General features: G+C 45.9%; 1 protein-coding gene across 1 annotated transcript in view; it reads left to right on the plus strand.

Moving 5' to 3' along the window:
• Positions 1–22,749, plus strand: part of LOC138967384 (FRAS1-related extracellular matrix protein 1-like) — a 181,952-nt gene that overhangs the window by 141,052 nt on the left and 18,151 nt on the right. Inside the window, exons 3-11 of the mRNA XM_070339925.1 lie at positions 8,074–8,882; positions 9,596–9,851; positions 10,402–11,010; positions 12,178–12,378; positions 14,562–14,699; positions 16,629–16,846; positions 17,237–17,425; positions 17,773–18,988; positions 19,683–19,832. Of these exons, the coding sequence (XP_070196026.1) occupies positions 8,074–8,882; positions 9,596–9,851; positions 10,402–11,010; positions 12,178–12,378; positions 14,562–14,699; positions 16,629–16,846; positions 17,237–17,425; positions 17,773–18,988; positions 19,683–19,832 (3,786 nt within the window). The remainder of the gene's footprint in view (positions 1–8,073; positions 8,883–9,595; positions 9,852–10,401; positions 11,011–12,177; positions 12,379–14,561; positions 14,700–16,628; positions 16,847–17,236; positions 17,426–17,772; positions 18,989–19,682; positions 19,833–22,749) is intronic.

Here is a 22,749-nt window from a genome sequence, read left to right on the forward strand (position 1 = left end):
GAGAGAGATCAAATCAAATCAAATCAAATCAAATCAAATCAAATCAAATCAAATTTTATTTTTCGAGGGTTGTGGCATAAGCAATACAACGAGCTTTTTTTCAACCAGCCCTCGCCCAGAGAGGGGACTAATCTAATCGCATATTTACACGGATATTAACGTAGAAAAAAAGGTAGAGAAAAACAACAACATATGAATATTTACACATTACATATTATACACAAATATAAAGCGTCGTATATGTAACGTAGTGAAAACAATGCTGAATACACATGCATGAGTAAATGTGTTATTAAAGCTTTGAGTGTTTTTGTGTGGATATAATGAACACTGATGCTTTGGACAAATGAAAATATAACTAAACGAAGTCTTCCATCACTGTGATTTTTCGTAATTTAAACATTAAATATAGTGAAAGGTGTTTTTTGAAAGTCTTACTGAGACTCATTGGGACTCTCACAATTTCCGGGAGAGAATTCCACAGGACGCTACCAGAATAGGCTAAGCTTGATTTGAAGAGATCTATCCTTGGAATTGGGACGTTAAACTTTCGGTTTGGTTTGACTTTAAAGTTTGCAACGAAAGTTCGTGGTGCACGGCCGGAAAGTATTTTGTGAAGGAGCACGCCTTCATTTAATTTAAATCTTTCTTTTAATGGGAGAATCTTAAGTTTCTTATAATCATCAAATACAAGACTGGATTGTTTCATAAAATTAGTTTCAGCGCTCGCCTATGTAAACTATACAATGGTTTTAAAATATTAGCACTGGCAGAGTCCCAGATGGTTGAACAATAGAGAGAGAGAGAGAGAGAGAGAGAGAGAGAGAGAGAGAGGGAGAGAGAGAGAGAGGGAGGGAGAGAGATGGGAGGGGGGGGTCTAAACGCAGAGAAGGTTAGTGGACGGGGTGATCGTACAAGTTTACAGGGGCAGCCCTAATGGGAGGCGTTCATATCTGTCAGCATTCAGCTACTGGCCTGGATCCATCAGAGGCGAGGAAAAAGTATCATCATCTAAAGCGGAGTTTAGTCAACAATACCAGACCTGTTTTCCCGCAACGGCACTCCAGTACTCGACCTTAATGTCACTGAGATATAGGCCTAAAACTACAGTCGACCCCCCCCCCCCCTCTCCCTTTAAGACCTCCAACAATCTGAGAAAATCAGGCCTTTAAACTCGATGGAGTCTTCACAGAAAGTTTGGCAAAAACAGGGTCTTAAAAGAATGGAAATCTTAAATTTGGGCCGGGGGGGTGGGGGGGGGGGGGTGTCTTCAAAGAAGGGTTGCACTGTATCTGCTTATTATTGCACTCGACCCGGTCGTCTCTTCTCCGACATAAGCCGTGCTCGGAAATGTCGACTATTTCATCCCCATCCTCAGAGTCAACTGTAGAAACATTCCCGACGAGCAAGGAGAAATGTGTGATGTATTTATTCTACAGGGATTGTGACAGGTGCGGGTAAAGTCGCGGGATTAAGGCGTAATCCATGCAATATATTTTGCTACCTTGACGGTGACGGCAAGCATATGGCGCAAGGATTCTCTAAGTTGCACCTGCGGAGTTTATACCCGCAGTTCCCCGGATACCTTCCACTTTGGGCCGCTGGGTAATGGGATCCCAGTTTGTGGCCAAATCTCGGGATTGGTTGAAATCCGCTGTGTTTCTTGCTCCTCCTCTTATCACGGCTTGGTCCCTCTTCCCTTCGTCTTCTTGTCGAGAGGGCGGCAAAACCTGGCTTACCTTTGACATGCAGGTTAGGACAAAAACGGAGGAGGGGGGTAGAGGGTAGAGAGGGTAGGGGTGGGTGTCAGAGGGGATTAGAAGGAGGGAATAACATTAGGGAATAGGTGTGTCAAGGTGGGATCCCCTGTGACTGACTGGGCTGATTCCTTCCAATTGAATCACGCCTCTCACTGACTGCCCAGACTTAAACTGTTGCGATGTGTCGCTGATAGAAATTAACCTTTAGAACACAAACTGGGATCCACGCTAGGACAGTTTAGTTCCGTATCCATCTCAAATGATCACGCACGCACGCACGCACGCACGCAAGCACGCAAGCACGCACGCACGCACGCACGCACAGAAACAATAAAACAAAACAAATCAAAAACGCAGTCCATGGTTCTTGGTCAAATTAAACCTTCAAGTTGTCAAGGTTACCACCCCCCCCCCCCCCCCACAAGAATGACAGAGGCATCTCACCTCAACTACCTGATAACATAGCATTGAAACGCTCACATTGCTAAGTTCGAAATTCTCACAGTACCAGCACCCGCTGAAATACAGCAAACCGCATCACGGTAATTGTGCTGCAGGCCTAATGGCAACTTTCTGATTTGCAAAGATGAACACTAAAGTATTTGTTCTTGTTCTTGTTCTTGTTCTTGTTGTCTTTGGCAATGCCATTCCACTTCATGCCCCTACAGTCAATGACTGTGGCCATCGCTCGTGGCGAGCTGTCAAAACAGTTCAGTCCAGGCTAATGTTTTGTCTGGATGTAGCCCTCTGCTGCATGGGCAGTGGAACATCCCTTTTAAGACCTCAAAAAATCTGAAAAAATCAGGCAAAAGAGGGAGTCTAAAAATGATGGGAGGGGGGGGGGGGTTTAACTTTGCACGTGTTGTGAAGAGGAAGAAAACAGGGTCTTAAAACGGTCTGTTCCTTCTTTTTTTGTTGGTCGTTGCCGATTTGACCTCTCTTCATGCATAAGTGGCAATTCTGATCCTTGTAGACTTTGGCTGCCAACGGGAAGAAGAAGAAGAAGGGGGAGGGGAGTCCAGTGTAGTACCCACAGCCAACATCAGCGTGCTGGATCTGGGCCAACCAATATCATGCTCCTCTGACTTGTCCAAACTTGCCAAGGCCCGACACATGACGGAACACCGCTAATTGGGCAGTCAGTCTTGATACGGCACGGCCCTGGCGTGGCCTTGTGGAGAGGCTTGAGTACTCCTGTCAATTAGTTTGGTTATTTTTGAAATAATGTTTTATAAGTTAAACACAAAAAAAGACGAAGAGAAAATCCCACCTCTGCCCTTCTTACCCCGCTCAAAGGAGTGAAGCATATGACGCAAAAGTACTCAAGCATGCGCACAAACACACATACACGCGCACAAGCACGAACGCATAAACACACACACACGCACACACATACACATACACATACGCACGCACGCACACATATACGCACGCACGCACACATGAATGCACACACACACACACACCCACACACACCCCCCCACACACACAAACACATACACATGTACGCACACACACATTAGCACGCCCGCACAAACACACACACATACGTTGAATCCTAGTTTACGAAACAGTTGCATGGTTAGACCCCTTCGGATAACTTATTTACACCGTTTTACAAAAGTGAACTACCGACAGACAAACAGACACACAGACAAAAACAAACAAATGGGACGTAAAACAATGCAACGGATTCCATCAATGCAGAATGAATGACTAGGACATTCCAGAGACGTCAGCATTAGCAACAATGCTGACAAGGCAAATCATTTCTTCCCCAAAACACACCTCAGTTAACCTCTAGTTTATCGAATTTCCTTTCATTCTTTTTTATTTCTTTATCATCTTTGCGTGATTCCAAATGCTTTGTTTAGTTTGTGCAATCATGAAACCTTCGCAGAAAATTTACGAAGGTAGAAACAGGCATTAGGAAGAATACTACACGCAGGGAGAAAAATGAAGAAAGCATGAGGCGAAACGACGCTTTTCTGGTTTATGTCTATTTTGACTCTGCAGTTAGGCTTTTTTCGTTTGTTCCTCTTTCTCTTCTTTCTTTGTATTTTCTTTCTATTTGCCGCAGGTGCGACATACTAAAAACGCGTTTCGTTTCCAAACGTGCGAAACTCATGCATGCATCTCTTGTGTACAGACAGACTTTGCAGACGTGAGCTATGGCAAAGTAATTAGTTACAGTGCATGCGTCTGTGACGTATTATGCTCCCAGCTAGCAGTCGCGTGCATGGCAGCGGCAGGTAGATGAGTTTCAAAAAAGAAATGTGAAGATGAGAGAGAGAGAGAGAGAGAGAGAGAGAGAGAGAGAGAGAGAGAGGGGGAGACAGAGAGACAGAGAGACAGAGACAGACAAACAGAGAGACAGACAGAGAGAGACAGAAGAAGATAGAGGGGTTGCAGAGAGAGAGAGAGAGAGAGTCAAGCAGACAGGCAGACGGACACGCATACGGAGCGAGAGAGAGAGAGAGACAGACAGACAGACAGACAGACAGAGAGAGATAGGGGTTGCAGAGAGAGAGAGAGAGAGAGAGACAGAGAGAGAGAGAGAGCGAGAGAGAGAGAGAGAGAGAGAGAGAGAGAGAGAGAGAGAGAGAGAGAGAGAGAGAGAGATGTGATCAGATTAAGCCTGACTTTGTTCACATAAAAGTGCCACGTCTACCGGTGACGTCTTGCAACGTTATTTGTCGGAGAAATTGGATATCTCACTTTCTAGTTTCATTGATGAATAGCGTATGAGAGAGAGAGAGAGAGAGAGGGAGAGGGGGGGGCGAGAGAGAGAGAGAGAGACAGAGACAGAGACAGAGAGACAGACAGACAGAGAGAGAGAGACAGACAGACAGACAGACAGCAAGACAGAAGAAGATAGAGGGGTTGCAGAGAGAGAGAGAGAGAGTCAAGCAGACAGGCAGACGGACATGCATACGGAGAGAGAGAGAGAGAGAGAGAGACAGAGAGACAGACAGACAGACAGACAGACAGACAGACAGACGAAGAGAGAGATAGGGGTTGCAGAGAGAGAGAGAGAGAGAGAGAGAGAGAGAGAGAGAGAGAGAGAGAGAGAGAGAGAGAGAGAGAGAGAGAGAGAGAGAGAGAGAGAGAGAGAGATGTGATCAGATTAAGCCTGACTTTGTTCACATAAAAGTGCCACGTCTACCGGTGACGTCTTGCAACGTTATTTGTCGGAGAAATTGGATATCTCACTTTCTAGTTTCATTGATGAATAGCGTATGCGAGAGAGAGAGAGAGAGAGAGAGAGAGAGAGAGAGAGAGAGGGGGGGGGGAGACAGAGACAGACAGAGAGACAGACAGAGAGAGAGACAGACAGACAGACAGACAGACAGACAGACAGAAGAAGATAGAGGGGTTGCAGAGAGAGAGAGAGAGTCAAGCAGACAGGCAGACGGACATGCATACGGAGAGAGAGAGAGACAGACAGACAGACAGACAGACAGACAGACAGACGAAAGAGAGAGATAGGGGTTGCAGAGAGAGAGAGAGAGAGAGAGAGAGAGGGGGGGAGAGAGTGTTTGTGAGAAAGAGAGAGAGAGAAAGAGAGAGAGAAAGAGACAGACAGAGACAGACAGACAGACAGACAAAGGCAGAGAGACAGAGACAGAGAGAGAGTTGGAGGAACGTTCGAATACGGTTTGCATGACACAAGGGAGAAGAGATGGGTGGTTTGAGCTACAATGAGTCTTCCCATCCAAGCGATCGAAAAAGCAGCAGAAACATTGATTCCATTGTTGCGTGGCCACCTGGTACAGCTCTTACATCTGTATCCGGTCGTAAATGTAAAACCACGGGAGAAATCATCTCCCCTTTTGATAAGGACGAAACATGAATGACCTCCATGAACCTCAAGGTCACCGGGCAGGTTCAAATGAAGTCAGCCGTATGCAAGTTTCTTCAAAATGGCAAATGCACAATCATAGGCTACACTGAACATACAATGTCAATTACAACCCGGCATACTAGCTAATATCATCTAAACCTCCCCTCACCCTTTCTGAGTAGCAAGCCTGTCATCTCAGCATAAAGAACATTTTAAAAAAATTAAAAATAAAGAATGGGGCTGGTGGGGGGAGGTGTGGGGGCGGGGGGTGATTGGGGTGGGGGCAGGGGGTGTTGGTACAGCCATCAATCCCCAGGGGAGCGAGCTAATCACGTCATGTAGGCCCCGGTCTCCAAGGGTCAATGCTGTCTTCATTTTCTACTTACCCCACCACCTATAGCTTCGTCTCATTCAATATCCAGGCACTACACAGACTTCCCTCCCGATCCCTTGTTCACGCCTATTGTCTTCGGAGCCGAGACACAGGCAGCACGTTCTTGGTGCGACACCACGAACATTCAAATGTCAACGTTGACACCGGTTTTGACACAGTACGTCAGTAGAAAGAGACGGCTTAAAACTTGTCAACCACCCCCCCCCCCCCCACCCCCCACCTTCAACTAAAAACCAATGTACAAAAGAAAATGAATGTTTGAAAGCCTTCGCTAATAAGCCGACGGTTACTGAATAAGACACAACATCAACTACAAACAAATTAAGACATATCCTCTTGACCCTCACCGGCTTGCTGTGCATGTATCGGTATCGTAGATCTTTAAATCAACGACACCTCTTCTTCTTCCTCTTCTTCTTCTTCTTCGTCTGGCTCTGGCTTCTGCTTCGGCTTTTTCTTCTTCTCCTTCTTATTCTTCTTCTTTCAATGTTCGATGGGAACCACTCCAATCCTCATCTAGGTGGATGCCGCAAAGCTGGTGGTCATAAGTCCATGTCGCTGGCAGAGTCCCAGAGTTTAGTGCTGAGGTCCGCTCCCTCTGTGTTGCAAGACCACAAGCCATCCAGCTGACTACCGAGTTTTACTAAGAGTCCCAAAGAGCCATGCGCAGCAGCGCTAGCTGTCCGATCAAGTTATGTCAGGCGGGGGGCGCCGTCGTCATCCCACGGCGCCATTTTAACCTGTCTGGGGCTAATCGACATGTGACAGATTGATCTCCTGTGGATGCTGATTTACGTGGGATCAGTACAGAAGGGGGAAGGGTTGGACAGGGGGAGGGGGGAGTGGGGGGCTTTAGTCCGCTCTAGCGTGACGGGGGGTCCGGCTCCTGTCTACCCTCGGCCTCGTCAACGTCGGTCGCCATATTGTTGCGGTGCTAGTGGAGCATGCGCGTTGCATTGTGGGGTGGGAGTGACAGGTCGTAGACTTGTCACGTGGGGAGCGGGGGACCCCCCATGCTCTGCCCCACAATACGCCGTGTTTGTGTCGCGTTTGATTTCAAGTTTGACGCGAGTTGTTTTGTGAGAACGCTATGTGAACATGCCGGTTAGCGTCCTTGTTGCGGCTTATAGCTGACTCCCAACTCAGTATGGCGCTTTCAAACATTTTCTCTCCAAAAGTTTCTTCAAAATCTAACTCCTAACTCATGTAAGCTATAGTGGTACAAACTGCGTTGCTCTCACTTACTCTTTTTTTCCAGTCATGTCGGCTACATTTAAAACAGCTTACCTCTTTTTGTTTCTTAGATCATGTATAGTTAGAAAACACTTGTACGGCAAATTTGACATTTTAACCTGGAGCTTCGTTCTAGCGCGTTTTGAGCTCTGTTTGTATGGTTGTATCGGATGGGAGAAATTGTAATCGTGGGGATAGTATAATCTGACTGAAGAAATGCGCTGTAAAAATGAAATTGTAACATGAACTGAACGTCCCGTGGATAAAGCAGCTCTGCTTTTGTTTCTCTCTTTCTGTCTCTCCCTCCCAGTCTGTCTGTCAGTCATGTCTCTCAGTCTGTTTGTCTGTCTGGTCTCTCGGTCTGTCTGTCTGTTAGCCTGCCTGCCTGCCTGTCTGTCTGTCTGTCACCGCAATCGATAAGCAACGATCTTTCTCTTCACTCTTTCTCTCTCCATCTCCTTACATTTTGTGCCAAAGGAGTCATATACCTACTTTACTGTTTTGTAAACGCAACTGCTTTGTTTGTTGACAGGATGTTGTCGTTGATGTGTTGTTGCTGTGCTTGAATGAGTGCTGGATGAACTTCGGTTCTGTTGCTGAGGAATGCTCATCCCATTTTGTTGTTGTTGTTGTTGTTGTTGTTGTCGTTGTGGTTGTCGTGTGTGTGTGTGTGTGTGTGTGTGTGTGTGTGTGTGTGTGTGGGGGGGGAGGGTGTATTGTTAAATGAGATGGTGGCAGGACTTTCTGTTCTGATATATTCAGAATATTGTGTGTTTATTTCTGGAAATTATAACCAACACTTACATTTGCTCACCCGTCGCCTTTCACCTTTGTGTGTGCAGATCTTTGACTGTCACTTCCTACCCCGCACCGTGCAGTACATGCACAACGGCTCGCCCCTCCTGCCCTCCGACCGGGTCAAGCTGCGCGTGCACAAGTTCACCTCCTCCGACACCCACACCCACACCGTCTACCTGACGGTCAAGGTGGTCAACGCTTCGCACGACGTGGTGGACACGCGGGGGCTGCGGCCAGTGGTGGTGCCCGAGTTCAACGGCCTGTCCAACGCCATCGACGCCTCCTCCATCCGCTTCCGCAACAGCAGCAACGCCAACGTTTCCTGCACCGTCAGCTTCTCCAAGTTCTACTCGCCCTGGCCGCTGGTGGGTCAGATCGTCATGAGCGAGCGCGGCCAGCAGCAGCAGACCGTGGACTCGGTGAAGAAGGACTGCCGCGAGTTCCTCTTCATGAACCTGCACTACGAGCACCTGAGGTCCCCCACGCCCGAGGTGGACTACCTGCCGCTGACCGTGGAGCTGTTCGACCCCTCGGTGAGCGAGGACGTGGTGTCGGAACGCTACTACCTGCCCATCTACATCAAGGGCGCGCTGCCCAACTCGCCGCCCCACGCCAGCTTCGTCAACATGTACATGATGGACGTGGACCAGTTCGTGCTGTCCACCATCATCCCGGGGGTCATCTCGGCCGAGGACTACGAGACGCCTAAAGGTCAGCTGGTCTTCAACATCAGCAAGCCGTTCGACGAGGGCAGGGGTCACCTGGTGCACCTGGACAACCACGCCAAGCCCATCAGCTCCTTCCTGCAGGACGATCTGGACAACCACAGGATCGCCTACCGTCCTCCCAGCAGGTACACCACAACCCTCTCTTTTAAGGCCCCCTGCATTAACATGTCCCCCTTTTATGCCTTTGCTTTTTTTCAGATTTTCTGTTATAATTTCGGTACATTTACCTCCATTTTAAGATTCCCTCCTTTCTCAGATGCTTGCAGGTCTTCAAAGGGGGTTCCACTGTTTGTCCCAATTCCCCTTTGACTCTTCAATGTCTATGTCCATGTATATGCCTATGTCTATATCTCCATGCAGGGCGTACACGAATCACTGCGTGCACGAAGTGCAGTTCAGAGTGTACAATTGTCACAGTCTATGTCCATGTCCATGCCTATGTCTTCATCTATGTCTATGTCTATGCCAATGTCTTTATCTGTGTCTATGCCTCCCTGCTGGGCTTACGCGAACCAGCGCGTGCACGAGGTGCAGTTCTGTGTATACAACAGTCTATGTCTATTACTATGTGTCTAGCTATGTCTTCGTCTATGCCTATGGCTATTACTATGTCTCCATCTATGCCTATGCATAATTATATTTATGTGTATTTCTCCCTGCAGGGCGTACAAAGACCAGCACGTGCACGAGGTGAAGATCAGAGTGTCCGACAGCCCATGCCTTTTACTATGTCTATGGCTATGTCTCCATCTCTGTTTATGTCAATGCCTATGGCTATGTCTATGCCTACATTCATGTCTATACCTATGTCTATGCCAATGTCGATGTCTCCCTACAGGGCGTACAAAGACCAGCGCGTGAACGAGGTGCAGTTCAGAGTGTTCGACAGTCACTTCGCCAACTCCGTACCCATCACCCTGCACATCGCCGTGCGCCCCTCCGACACCACGGCACCCCGGGTGGCTCACATCGCGGGGCTGGTCCTCCTGGAGGGACAGGCCAGGCCCCTGACAAGCGAGCAGCTGCAGATCGTCGACAGCGACAACCCACGCAGAGTCAGGGTCTACATCAAGCGCGGGCTGCACCATGGCAAGGTCTGTTCTATCTTCTTTTTGTTTTAAAGAAATTTTGCGGGCAGTAATGTAGCTCAGTCGGTTGCACGCTAGCCTTAAAACCAGTTTGTTGCTATCGACGTGGGTTCGAATCCGAGAGAAAAAATTAAACTGTTTGGACATTTCTCAGCACGACTTAAAAATTAGGCCTGTTTTTGTTAAATTTTGAAAAAAATAAAACCCTGTGATAATTCACTATAAGAGCACAAATGAATCATCAACCTTTTCTGTGATCACTGCCTCTCAGTCTGTGTCTCTCTCTTTCTCTCACTCTTTCGCTCTCTCTCTCTCTTTTGCTCTCTCTCGTTATATATCTCTCTCTATATATATATATATTCACATACAAATCTTTTCCTTACATATCTGAGCAAGACTTACAAAGAGGACCAGAAAAAAGGACATTCTTAAACCAGCAATTCAGCGGCTTGCACAATAGATACACTTACTGAGTAAAAACTTGTCTAAAACAGGTCTGGTTTTGTTCAATTCTGAAACAAAAATGTGACATTTCGCTCTCTGTGTCCCCGGCCAGGTGTTGGTGCACGGGCGGCCCGCCATGATCTTCACGATGGACGACGTGCGTGCGGAGCGCGTGGTGTACGAGCATGACGACAGCGACTCTACCAAGGACCGCATCGAGATGCGGATCAGCGACGGCGCCCACACCGTCCTCTCCAGCTTCCCTATCACCATCATCCCCAAGGACGACACCCCGCCCTACCTCATCAACAACCTGGGCATGCAGATCAACGAGGGCGGCATGAAGAAGATCCACGAGGACGTCCTCCTCGCCCACGACGCGGACTCGCTCGACCAGAACATCTTCTACACCGTCGTGCAGTCCCCCAGGGCGGGGGACCTCATCCGCAAGATCCGACCGTCGGACTCCGGGACCAAGATCTTCGGGTTCCAGCAGCGCGACCTGCTTAAGGGGCAGGTGTACTACCGGCACGGTGGGGAGGAGGTGTTCCGCGACGCCTTCCAGTTCACCCTGCAAGACCAGCAGGATCCGCCCAACAAGTCAGAGGTGCAGACGTTCCACATCGTCATCACGCCCATGAATGAGAACCCGCCCGAGATGTCGCCCGAGGCCACGCGACTCATGTACGTGCTGGAGACCAACGTGGGGTACATCAGTCAGGTAGGCTTGGTTTGTCTTTCTGTTTAGTTCGTGCTTTTGTGTTGTGTGCCATTTCCGCCTGTTTTTCTGTCTTTCTGTGTGTATCCATGCTTCCGCCATTCTGTGCGTCTCCCATCTCTCTCTGTTCTGTTTCTCTCTCTCTCTCTGTCTCTTTCTGTCTCTCTATCCCTCTCCTCCTATCCCCCTCCCCCTCTCTCTACCTCTCTCTCTCTCTCTCTCTCTCTCTCTCTCTCTCTCTCTTTCTCTTTCTCCCAACCCCTTTCTCTCTACCTCCCACAATCGTAATACAGTGGTCGCCGGTTAATATGACCACTTTGGGACCGGGATAAAATGGTCATAATAAGCGGCTGGTCATATTAACCGATGTTAGAGAAAACGACTTAAAAAAATCGCAAAAAGAAACATTTTTTTTGTAATTAATGATTGTATGAAAATGTAACTTGTCGGCAACAAACACAAAATTAAATATGTGTACTGTACATTGTAGCCATTATAGATGACGTCCGTTGAAAAGAAATTGAAATGGAATGAAAAGTAAATGGAAGAAACGGCATATACAAGTCCAAATGTTCACTTAGGGGCCTTGAAAAAATCACGGATGTTGGTCTGTGTGTTGGTGCTAGACCAGAGGAGATCCTTCACTTCATTGTCAAAGGCTCCAATCTTCTCCATGATGACGTCCGTTGAAAAGAAATTGAAATGGAATGAAAAGTAAATGGAAGAAACGGCATATACACGCTTGTTTGCCTTTTTTATGACGCTCAGTCTCGGGGAAAAAAAGAGACAGAATAATGATCGCGACATTAGAGATCACTGAGCACTGATCACTGATCACTTTCACGAAAAAGAAAAAAAATATCGCACGCCTTTTTGCCTTTTTCAAAAAATTGTATGTATTTTTTCCCCCCGAGTGATTTCAAACTGAAAAAGATGTGAACTTGTTGCCATTTTCTCGAAACAATGTGGCCATATTAAGCGGCGTTGTGGTCATATTAAGCGGCTTTTTCTAATACATAACAAAGAAGGACAATTCCGGACCGGGTAAAATTGGTCATAATACGCGGCTGGTCATATTAACCGCGGTCATATTAACCGGCGACCACTGTATGTCTGTGTGTCTGTGACTATATCTCATCTGCCTCTGCTAATCTACCCGCACTACTACAGGTAGAGTTGCTGTACACCGACATAGAGTCCAAGGCGCGCGAGCTCCTCTACACCGTGACCACTCCGCCCTACTTCGTCTACAACCGTGGCGAGCGGGACGCCGGACGCCTGGTGACAACACACAATGCTACCATGGTCAGCAAGACTTCCACCATGCCCCTTGCCGTCCGCTTCACGCAAGCCGACATCAACCACATGAAGGTCAGCGAGAATGCATCACACGTGTTTGAGTTGTCTTCGAGAAAAGAGTTCATTCATAACTGTGGTTTTGCACATTTGCAGCATTCTCAGAGAGAGAGAGAGAGAGAGAGAGAGAGAGAGAGAGAGAGAGAGAGAGAGAGAGAGAGAGAGAGAGAGAGAGAGAGAGAGAGAGAGAGAGAGCGAGAGAGAGAGAGAGGGCGAGAGAGAGAGAGAGAGCGAGAGAGAGAGAGAGAGACAGAGAGAGACAGAGACAGAGAGAGAGAGAGCGAGAGAGAGACAGAGAGACAGAGAGAGAGAGAGAGAGCGAGAGGTGGAAGAGAGAGGGAGGGGGAGAGAGAAGAACAGAGAGAGAGAGAGAGAGAGAGAGAGAGAGAGAATAAGAAAGAGACAGAGACAGACACAGAGAGAGATAATAATAATAATAATAATAATAATAATAATAATAATAATTGTCAGTAAGTACTGGTGTCACATGACTGATGTGAACCAGTTGATTGGCTAATGGCGATGCGCTAAAACTTCCACAGATTGCATGTGCCTGTGCCAGTGCCAGTGATCTAAAAAATAGAAGCCGCTGTGTTTCATCTAATTTTCGCCGACTTGCATAGATTCTTCTCATATGCCGTGTTAGTGGCATGTAGCTTATCATCCACATTACCAAATGATGAGTTAGTATACAATTCCCAGCGGCTAACAGAAAACACAAGTGTTATTCCGATAACGTACCAGCTAGACCAGTTTGGAAGACTGACTCGATCGACTCTGTAGCAGACAACACAGAAATACGACTCAGTTCAGTAAATGAATGGTTTCAGAATTATTATTTCAAAGCAAGAACAATCGTAATCGAAAACGTGTAAGGTTCAGAACGTTCTTACCATATATAAGATTTATTAGCAGCCTGCCTCATGCGTACAGACTCAGTGCAGACTGCAGTCGTTCCATTGCCCAGGTTGGCAGGTAGCCTAGCAGACGACATTAACCCCGCTCAGCAAAATAACATGTTGGGCAAATGTGAACGAAAAAACGATGGGGATATAATACGTGTAGGGTTCAGAGAATTCTTACCGTTCATATTTAGTATCAGACTCCCCGATGAGTGAAGATACAACACGAGAAATATGCCACATTTGTTTTGAAAATGTGCGAACCGTCGAGTCCCGCTTTGAGTCAATTCAAGGGGAGTCACTCCGCACAGTCAATCCGTCGAAGCTCGACTGGAGGTTTCGAATCGCAAATAATGAAGAGCCTTTCTCCGAGTTCAAATGAGGTCTCTCTGAAAGATCATCACTGTTCAGATTAACGCTACACTGGAATTTACCAACAGAAATTAAAATGCGTGTGACGAAAGCACGACACACTTGAGACACCCCACACAAAAGTAGATCTTTACTGTGCACGACCTGACCACACAGTTATGCCTATTCAAATGCGCGTTGCAAAATGTGCGCTTGGAATCTTCTTTTTTCTATGGCGGTACTGACAATATCGTTATTGAAACAATCCCAGTGCACTAAGGGATTTATAGAGCAAATCTCGAAAATAATTATTGAACGAAACGCTGAGTTCAATAATGAATTTTCTCGATTTGCTCTATAAATCCCTTAATGCACTGGGATGTCTCAATAACTTAAATAATAATAATAATAATAATAATAAATGAGCATTTATATAGCGCAACATCATAACTTTACAATTATGCTCTGCGCTTGACACATTTTAAAATTAAAACACAGTTATACAAGCATTTACATCTACATTCATAGTCAACAACGCTTAATTAAAAGCATACACCATCAAACATACATTACAAAAAATTATTCCACTAACTAAGTAATAAAAACATGAATAAAATAGGTAGTGAAAACAAGAAAATACCAGCTGAATACCCTTAATCAAACAGAACATGTTATCAACAATACTGAAAACAGCCCTAGATGTTTATATACATTATCACATTATCACTAAAACAACAACCGCCCTGATATGGCCCTTCGTGGTCGGCTGGGCGTTAAGCAAACAAACAAACAAACCAAAACAACAATATAGTCACACAAGTAGAAAATTCAACAACAATGATTCTGGAGCTTTGTTCATAGGTTCATTCAAATTGCCACATAATAAGTTTTCTTCAAGTATTGTTTATCCTCAGTTTAACTCAAGTGTGTGGACGTGTGTGACAGGTCGCCTACATTCCGCCAGTGGCCGACATCGGGCCGGAGTCGCGCCTGGTCCGCTTTGCTTACACCATAGAGGACTCCAGCGGCAACAAGCTGTACGGTCAAACCTTCGACATCGAGGTGCTGCCCGTCAACAACCAGGTTTGTCAACGTTTTCACCAATTTGCACTCATAACTAGTTGGGTTACAGAAACTCTTGCCTGCCAACAAGCCAAAAGTCATTTTAGAAAGCCTAATATTATTAGTGTGCGAAGTTGACTTCGCGAAGTCTACTTCATAAAGCTCGCTGCACAGAACTTTGACACTGATTTGTCAGTAAAAAGACTTCATGAGGACTTCGCGAAGTCAACTTCATAAAGCTCGCTGCACGGAACTTTGACACTGATTTGTCAGTAAGAAGACTTCATGATGACTTCGCGAAGTCTACTTCATAAAGCTCGCTGCACGGAACTTTGACACTGATTTGTCAGTAAGAAGACTTCATGAGGACTTCGCGAAGTCAACTTCATAAAGCTCGCTGCACGGAACTTTGACACTGATTTGTCAGTAAGAAGACTTCATGATGACTTCGCGAAGTCTACTTCATAAAGCTCGCTGCACAGAACGTTGACACTGATTTGTCAGTAAGAAGACTTCATGATGACTTCGCGAAGTCTACTTCATAAAGCTCGCTGCACGGAACTTTGACACTGATTTGTCAGTAAAAAGACTTCATGAGGACTTCGCGAAGTCTACTTCATAAAGCTCGCTGCACAGAACGTTGACACTGATTTGTCAGTAAGAAGACTTCATGATGACTTCGCGAAGTCTACTTCATAAAGCTCGCTGCACGGAACTTTGACACTGATTTGTCAGTAAGAAGACTTCATGATGACTTCGCGAAGTCTACTTCATAAAGCTCGCTGCACGGAACTTTGACACTGATTTGTCAGTAAGAAGACTTCATGATGACTTCGCGAAGTCTACTTCATAAAGCTCGCTGCACAGAACTTTGACACTGATTTGTCAGTAAAAAGACTTCATGAGGACTTCGCGATGTCTACTTAACTCATAAAGCTCGCTGCACGGAACGTTGACACTGATTTGTCAGTAAAAAGACTTCATGAGGACTTCGCGAAGTCTACTTCATACAGCTCGCTGCACGGAACTTTGACACTGATTTGTCAGTAAAAAGACTTCATGAGGACTTCGCGATGTCAACTTCATAAAGCTCGCTGCACGGAACTTTGACACTGATTTGTCAGTAAAAAGACTTCATGAGGACTTCGCGAAGTCTACTTCATAAAGCTCGCTGCACGGAACTTTGACACTGATTTGTCAGTAAAAAGACTTCATGAGGACTTCGCGAAGTCTACTTCATAAAGCTCGCTGCACGGAACTTTGACACTGATTTGTCAGTAAGAAGACTTCATGATGACTTCGCGAAGTCTACTTCATAAAGCTCGCTGCACGGAACTTTGACACTGATTTGTCAGTAAAAAGACTTCATGAGGACTTCGCGATGTCAACTCAATTAAGGAAGGCTGCATGTTCAACATTGTCCTTGTGACTGTGTTTTTCATTCTCCTTTTAGATTTCTGCACTGTCCTTTTCAGCGATTTTAATACTTTCCGCTGGACAACTAGCTCTTCTCCAACCACCTGCTGCTAGCATTTGGGAAGGTTTAGACGCACTTTAAACACGCATGCACACACAAGGGCAGTGCGACTCTTGTTCATGGTAACTCTCCACTGAGAGGAAGTGACCATAATTTCCCAGCAGTGGGATTATAGAGTAAAGGCCTTCCTTAACTGAGGCCGAAATTGACTTCGGCGAGTCTTTTTTCCCAAAAAATCACTGCGAAAGCTTTGTGCAGCGAGTCTGGTGAAATAGACTGGGTGGTTTCGACATTGCCCAATCAATATTAGGCTTAATTAAAGTTAAGGATAAGATTTAGTCCTGTGAGGTTACCCTCATGGAAAGTCGGGATGCTTTCTCACTGTCGGAAAGCGAGCTGCCATACAGTACGGCGCTACCCATTTGAGCGAATTGCAATGGAAAGTTTAATAGTTAGCACTGTATGTTGTGCAGGTTCCGCGGTTCGAGACGACCAAACTTCTGGTGGAGGAGGGCGGAATCCTCAGCATCTCCATCACACAGCTGTCCGCCTCTGACACTGACACGCTCACCTCCGACCTCACCTTCGTCCTTGACGCCCTGCCTCGCTTTGGCTCCCTCCAAAAAGAGGGCAGGACCTTGAGGAAAGGGGTCAAGTTCAAACTGGACGACCTGAGCAAAAAGCACATCAGGTAGGAACGTCAGGTTGAGTGGTACTTTGGCTAGGTTATGTAGCTGTGTTTAAGTTTGGAAGGGGGGACGGGGGATCGTGTGTTATATGGTATGCAGTTGACATCAACACTATATGCACAAAGCTAGGAAAGAAACTTAACTCAAGTTTCAAGGAATCACTCAGTTTTGATGACAATTGTGACGCAAATACACGGTTGGTTGTTGTTTCTTTTCTCAAAAACCCATGGGGGCTTACACTACCTCAAGTACACGGCCGTGTCTAGGGGATGGTTTTCGGGGACTCTGTCGTGATTTTTTTCTGCAATTAATACTGCCTGTTCAATGCAACAAATATACATCATTTAATGTTCAATCAGTCACAAAATATTGTTATGACTGTTACCACCCAGGTACATTCATGACGGCTCTGACGTGATCCTCGACACTTTCACGCTAGCCTTGACCGATGGGCTCAACCAGGAGACCAAAGTCATCTCCGTGGAGATCGTTCCCATTGACGACCAGTCTCCGCAGCTGTCTCTGAACTTGCGACCTCTGCTCATCGTGTCTGAAGGAGACGAAGCCGTCATTACACCACGGTACAGATGCACTTCATTTTTTAAATGGATGATTGCAGGTAGAAGTTGTATGCACGGATTGGGTTTTATCATGCACAGACACGGAGATTTGCCTTTTCTTGAAATATGAAGGTTTGGTAGGACAGTTCCCAACAAAAGTTGCAACTGTTACCTTACCTATAAAAATAATGCCATACATTTACTCACGAGGAGGGTGTGTCGATTTGGCGTTGCAGAAAACTAACCCAGTCGCTTGAAAATCCCCGAACAGAACAGTCCAGTTCCTGTGAGTTTTCTCATAAAATGTAAGTAAGATTCTGGCTGAGCAATACCTACTCGGCATAAGTATTTTTGCTATATCTATTCAGAATTCTGTCGGCCACTGATGAGGACACCGACGACGAGTCTCTGGTCTTCTTGATCGTCAAACAACCTCGGTACGGCGTCCTTCAGCTGAAAAATCAGCCCGCAACTAAGGTCACGCAGGAGGAGGTCAAGGACGGCCTGGTAAGCTACCTGCACACGAGCGGGGAGATCGGCACGAGCGCCAAGCGAGACATGGTGTCGTTCATCGTGTCGGACCAGAACTACCTGGCGTCCTCCGACCTGCCCATCTACGACCTCAACATCACCATCACGCCCGTCAACAACCAGAAGCCGGTGATCAGGGTGGGCAGCCCCATGCTGGTGGCGGAGGGCGAGTCCTTCAGGTTCTCGCGGGAGGTGCTGAGCGTGACGGACCCGGACTCCAAGACCAAGACCATCCAGTTCATGATCACCGAGCAGCCGCAATGGGGCTACATCGAGAACACCAAGCCCAGCCCCGGCTCGGAGAAGAGTAACGGCGGGAAGAGAGTCAACTCCTTCAGCTACCAGGACATCCTGGACGGCTCCATCAACTACGTGCAGGCCAACCACCGCGGCGTGGAGCCGCTCAGCGACCAGTTCCAGATCTACGCCACGGACGGCAAGCTCAACTCGGCCTCCGAGACCATCCGGGTGACCATCGTGCCGGCCAACGACGAGGCTCCGGACCTGATGCTGAAGGACTTCGCGCTGGCCGAGGGCAAGGACATGCTGATCGACCAGTCCATGCTGGACGCCATCGACCTGGACATGCCCAAGGACTCGCTGCAGTTCACGCTGTCCCAGCTGCCGGACCACGGCAAGGTCGTGCGCATCATCCACACCAAGAAGGGCGAGATGGAGACCGAGGCCAACGACTTCTCCATCGACGAGCTGCACAGCGGCCTCAAGCTCAAGTACAAGCACGACGGTTCGGAGAACCTGATGGACAAGTTCGCCGTCACCGTGTCGGACGGCAAGCACGAGATCAAGCGCGTGTGCAACGTGACCATCAAGCTGACCAACGACGAGAAGCCCGAGGTCATTCGCAACGCGGGGCTGAAGCTGGACTACGGTGACTCGGCCCTCGTGTCGTCGGTGGTGCTGGAGGCGCGTGACGGGGACAACAGCGAGGGGGAGCTGTACTACGTCATGGTCAGGCTGCCCTTGAAGGGTCTGCTGCAGTACTGTCCTGACCCCTTCTCGCAAACCCCCGCGATGGACTGCATGGACATCCAGGTGAGCTAACTGTCTTGCTTTTCTCTTTCGTGGCTTGTTTCTTATTTTACATGAAAATTACAGAACCCAAAAATGATTGTGTACAAAATGTTGTGATTTGCTGTTTCGTTATGAATGTGCTGTATATTTTAAGTCAATTATTGAACGAAACTTTTATTAAGCATCAAGGCGAGCTGTTTGGCTTTCCTCTTTCGTGGCTTGGTTTTGTATTTTCCATGACAATTTTAGAACCTCTAAATAACATCTTTAAATTTACCTCAATTTTAAGTTTGTTTGTTTGTTTGCTTAACGCCCAGCCGACCACGAAGGGCCATATCAGGGCGGTGCTGCTTTGACATATAACGTGCGCCACACACAAGACAGAAGTCGCAGCACAGGCTTCATGTCTCACCCAGTCACATTATTCTGACACCGGACCAACCAGTCCTAGCACTAACCCCATAATGCCAGACGCCAGGCGGAGCAGCCACTAGATTGCCAATTTTAAAGTCTTAGGTATGACCCGGCCGGGGTTCGAACCCACGACCTCCCGATCACGGGGCGGACGCCTTACCACTAGGCCAACCGTGCCGGTCCTCAATTTTAAGACTACCTCCTTTTAAAGACCTGATTTTCTCACATTTTCGGAGGTCTTAAAAGGGGGTCCTCTGTTCCACATACATCTTTCTCTCACTCTCTCTCTCTCTCAACACAGGTACAGGAGAACTTCACGCAGACTGACGTGGACCAGAACAAGATTCGCTACGTGCACACCACGCGCATGGGGGAGTTACAGAGTGACCGCTTCGTCTTCGTGCTGACCGACGGCACTCACCGCAGACACGAGGAGACCTTCGAGATCAATGTGAGTATACACGGGGGTTATAAAGCCTCCCAAAAAAGTTTGCTTTCGTTGACATTGTCAAAAAGTTAGAGCCGGTACCTTTTTATATTTAGTCAAGTTTTGACTAAATGTTTTAACGTAGAGGAGGAATCGACACGAGGGTCGTGGTGTATGTGCGTGCGTGTGTGTGTGTGTGTCTGTGTGTGTGTGTGTGTGTCTGTCTGTGTGTGTGTGTAGAGCGATTCAGACTAAACTACTGGACCGATCTTTATGAAATTTGACATGAGAGTTCCTGGGTATGAAATCCCCAGACAGTTTTTTTCATTTTTTTGATAAATGTCTTTGATGACGTCATATCCGGCTTTTCGTGAAAGTTGAGGCGGCACTGTCACGCCCTCATTTTTCAACAAAATTGGTTGAAATTTTGGTCAAGTAATGTTCGACGAAGCCCGGGCTTCGGTATTGCATTTCAGCTTGGTGGCTTAAAAATTAATTAATGACTTTGGTCATTAAAAATCTGAAAATTGTAAAAAAAATATGATTTTATAAAACGATCCAAATTTACGTTTATCTTATTCTCCATCATTTGCTGATTCCAAAAACATATAAATATGTTATATTCGGATTAAAAACAAGCTCTGAAAATTAAATATATAAAAATTATTATCAAAATTTTTTTTTCGAAATCAATTTAAAAACACTTTCATCTTATTCCTTGTCGGTTCCTGATTCCAAAAACATATAGATATGATATGTTTGGATTAAAAACACGCTCAGAAAGTTAAAACAAAGAGAGGTACAGAAAAGCGTGCTATCCTTCTTAGCGCAACTACTACCCCGCTCTTCTTGTCAATTTCACTGCCTTTGCCATGAGCGGTGGACTGACGATGCTACGAGTATACGGTCTTGCTGAAAAAGGGCAGCTACTTGACTAAATATTGTATTTTCGCCTTACGCGACTTGTTTTATATTTAGTCAAGTTTTGACTAAATATTTTAACATCGAGGGGGAATCGAAACGAGGGTATGGTGTATGTGCGTGTGTCTGTGTGTGTGTCTGTGTGTGTGTGTAGAGCGATTCAGACTAAACTACTGGACCGATCTTTATGAAATTTGACATGAGAGTTCCTGGGTATGAAATCCCCGAACGTTTTTTTCATTTTTTTGATAAATGTCTTTGATGACGTCATATCCGGCTTTTCGTGAAAGTTGAGGCGGCACTGTCACGCCCTCATTTTTCAACCAAATTGGTTGAAATTTTGGTCAAGTAATCTTCGACGAAGCCCGGGGTTCGGTATTGCATTTCAGCTTGGTGGCTTAAAAATTAATTTATGACTTTGGTCATTAAAAATCGGAAAATTGTAAAAAAAAATAAAAATTTATAAAACGATCCAAATTTACGTTTATCTTATTCTCCATCATTTGCTGATTCCAAAAACATATAAATATGTTATATTCGGATTAAAAACAAGCTCTGAAAATTAAATATATAAAAATTATTATCAAAATTTTTTTTTCGAAATCAATTTAAAAACACTTTCATCTTATTCCTTGTCGGTTCCTGATTCCAAAAACATATAGATATGATATGTTTGGATTAAAAACACGCTCAGAAAGTTAAAACAAAGAGAGGTACAGAAAAGCGTGCTATCCTTCTTAGCGCAACTACTACCCCGCTCTTCTTGTCAATTTCACTGCCTTTGCCATGAGCGGTGGACTGACGATGCTACGAGTATACGGTCTTGCTGAAAAAGGGCAGCTACTTGACTAAATATTGTATTTTCGCCTTACGCGACTTGTTTTTTAATGTGTTTTTATATTTAGTCAAGTTTTGACTAAATATTTTAACGTAGAGGGGGGAATCGAGACGAGGGTCGTGGTGTATGTGTGTGTGTGTGTGTGTGTGTGTGTGTGTGTGTGTGTGTGTGTGTGTGTGTGTGTGTGTGTGTGTGTGTCTGTCTGTGTGTGTGTGTAGAGCGATTCAGACTAAACTACTGGGCCGATCTTTATGAAATTTGACATGAGAGTTCCTGGGTATGATATCCCCGGACGTTTTTTTCTTTTTTTCGATAAATACCTTTGATGACGTCATATCCGGCTTTTTGTAAACGTTGAGGCGGCACTGTCACACCCTCATTTTTCAATTAAATTTATTGAAATTTTGGCAAATCAATCTTCGACGAAGGCCGGGGTTTGGTATTGCATTTCAGCTTGGTGGCTTAAAAACTAATGAGTGAGTTTGGTCATTAAAAATCGGAAACTTGTAATTAAAATTATTTTTTTTATTAAACGATCCAAAAACAATTTCATCTTATTCTTCGTCGTTTTCTGATTCCAAAAACATATACATATGTTATATTTGGATTAAAAACACGCTCAGAAAATTAAAAATATAAAAATTATGATCAAAATTAAATTTCCGAAATCGATTCAAAAACTATTTCATCTTATTCCTTGTCGGTTCCTGATTCCAAAAACATATAGATATGATATGTTTGGATTAAAAACACGCTCAGAAAGTTAAAACGAAGAGAGGTACAGTAAAGCGTGCTATGAAGCACAGCGCAACCGCTGCCGCGCCAAACAGGCTCGTCACTTTCACTGCCTTTTGCACTAGCGGCGGACTACGTTCAGTTTCATTCTGTGAGTTCCACAGCTTGACTAAATGTAGTAATTTCGCCTTACGCGACTTGTTTGTTTCTGTCTCTCTGTTTGTTCTTTTAGAGAGAGAGAGAGAGAGAGAGAGAGAGAGAGAGAGAGAGAGAGAGAGAGAGAGAGAGAGAGAGAGAGAGAGAGAGAGAGAGAGAGAGAGAGACTTTTTGACTTTTGGATGGTTTATTGTACGTATGGCCATTGGCCCATATACAAACCAGGGAAGAGGGGATGTGGGTTAGGTGAATTTTACACATATACACGTCTTACACATTTATCCTCACATG

This window comes from Littorina saxatilis, linkage group LG5 (genome assembly GCF_037325665.1).
Source record: "Littorina saxatilis isolate snail1 linkage group LG5, US_GU_Lsax_2.0, whole genome shotgun sequence".
Lineage (NCBI taxonomy): Eukaryota > Metazoa > Mollusca > Gastropoda > Littorinimorpha > Littorinidae > Littorina > Littorina saxatilis.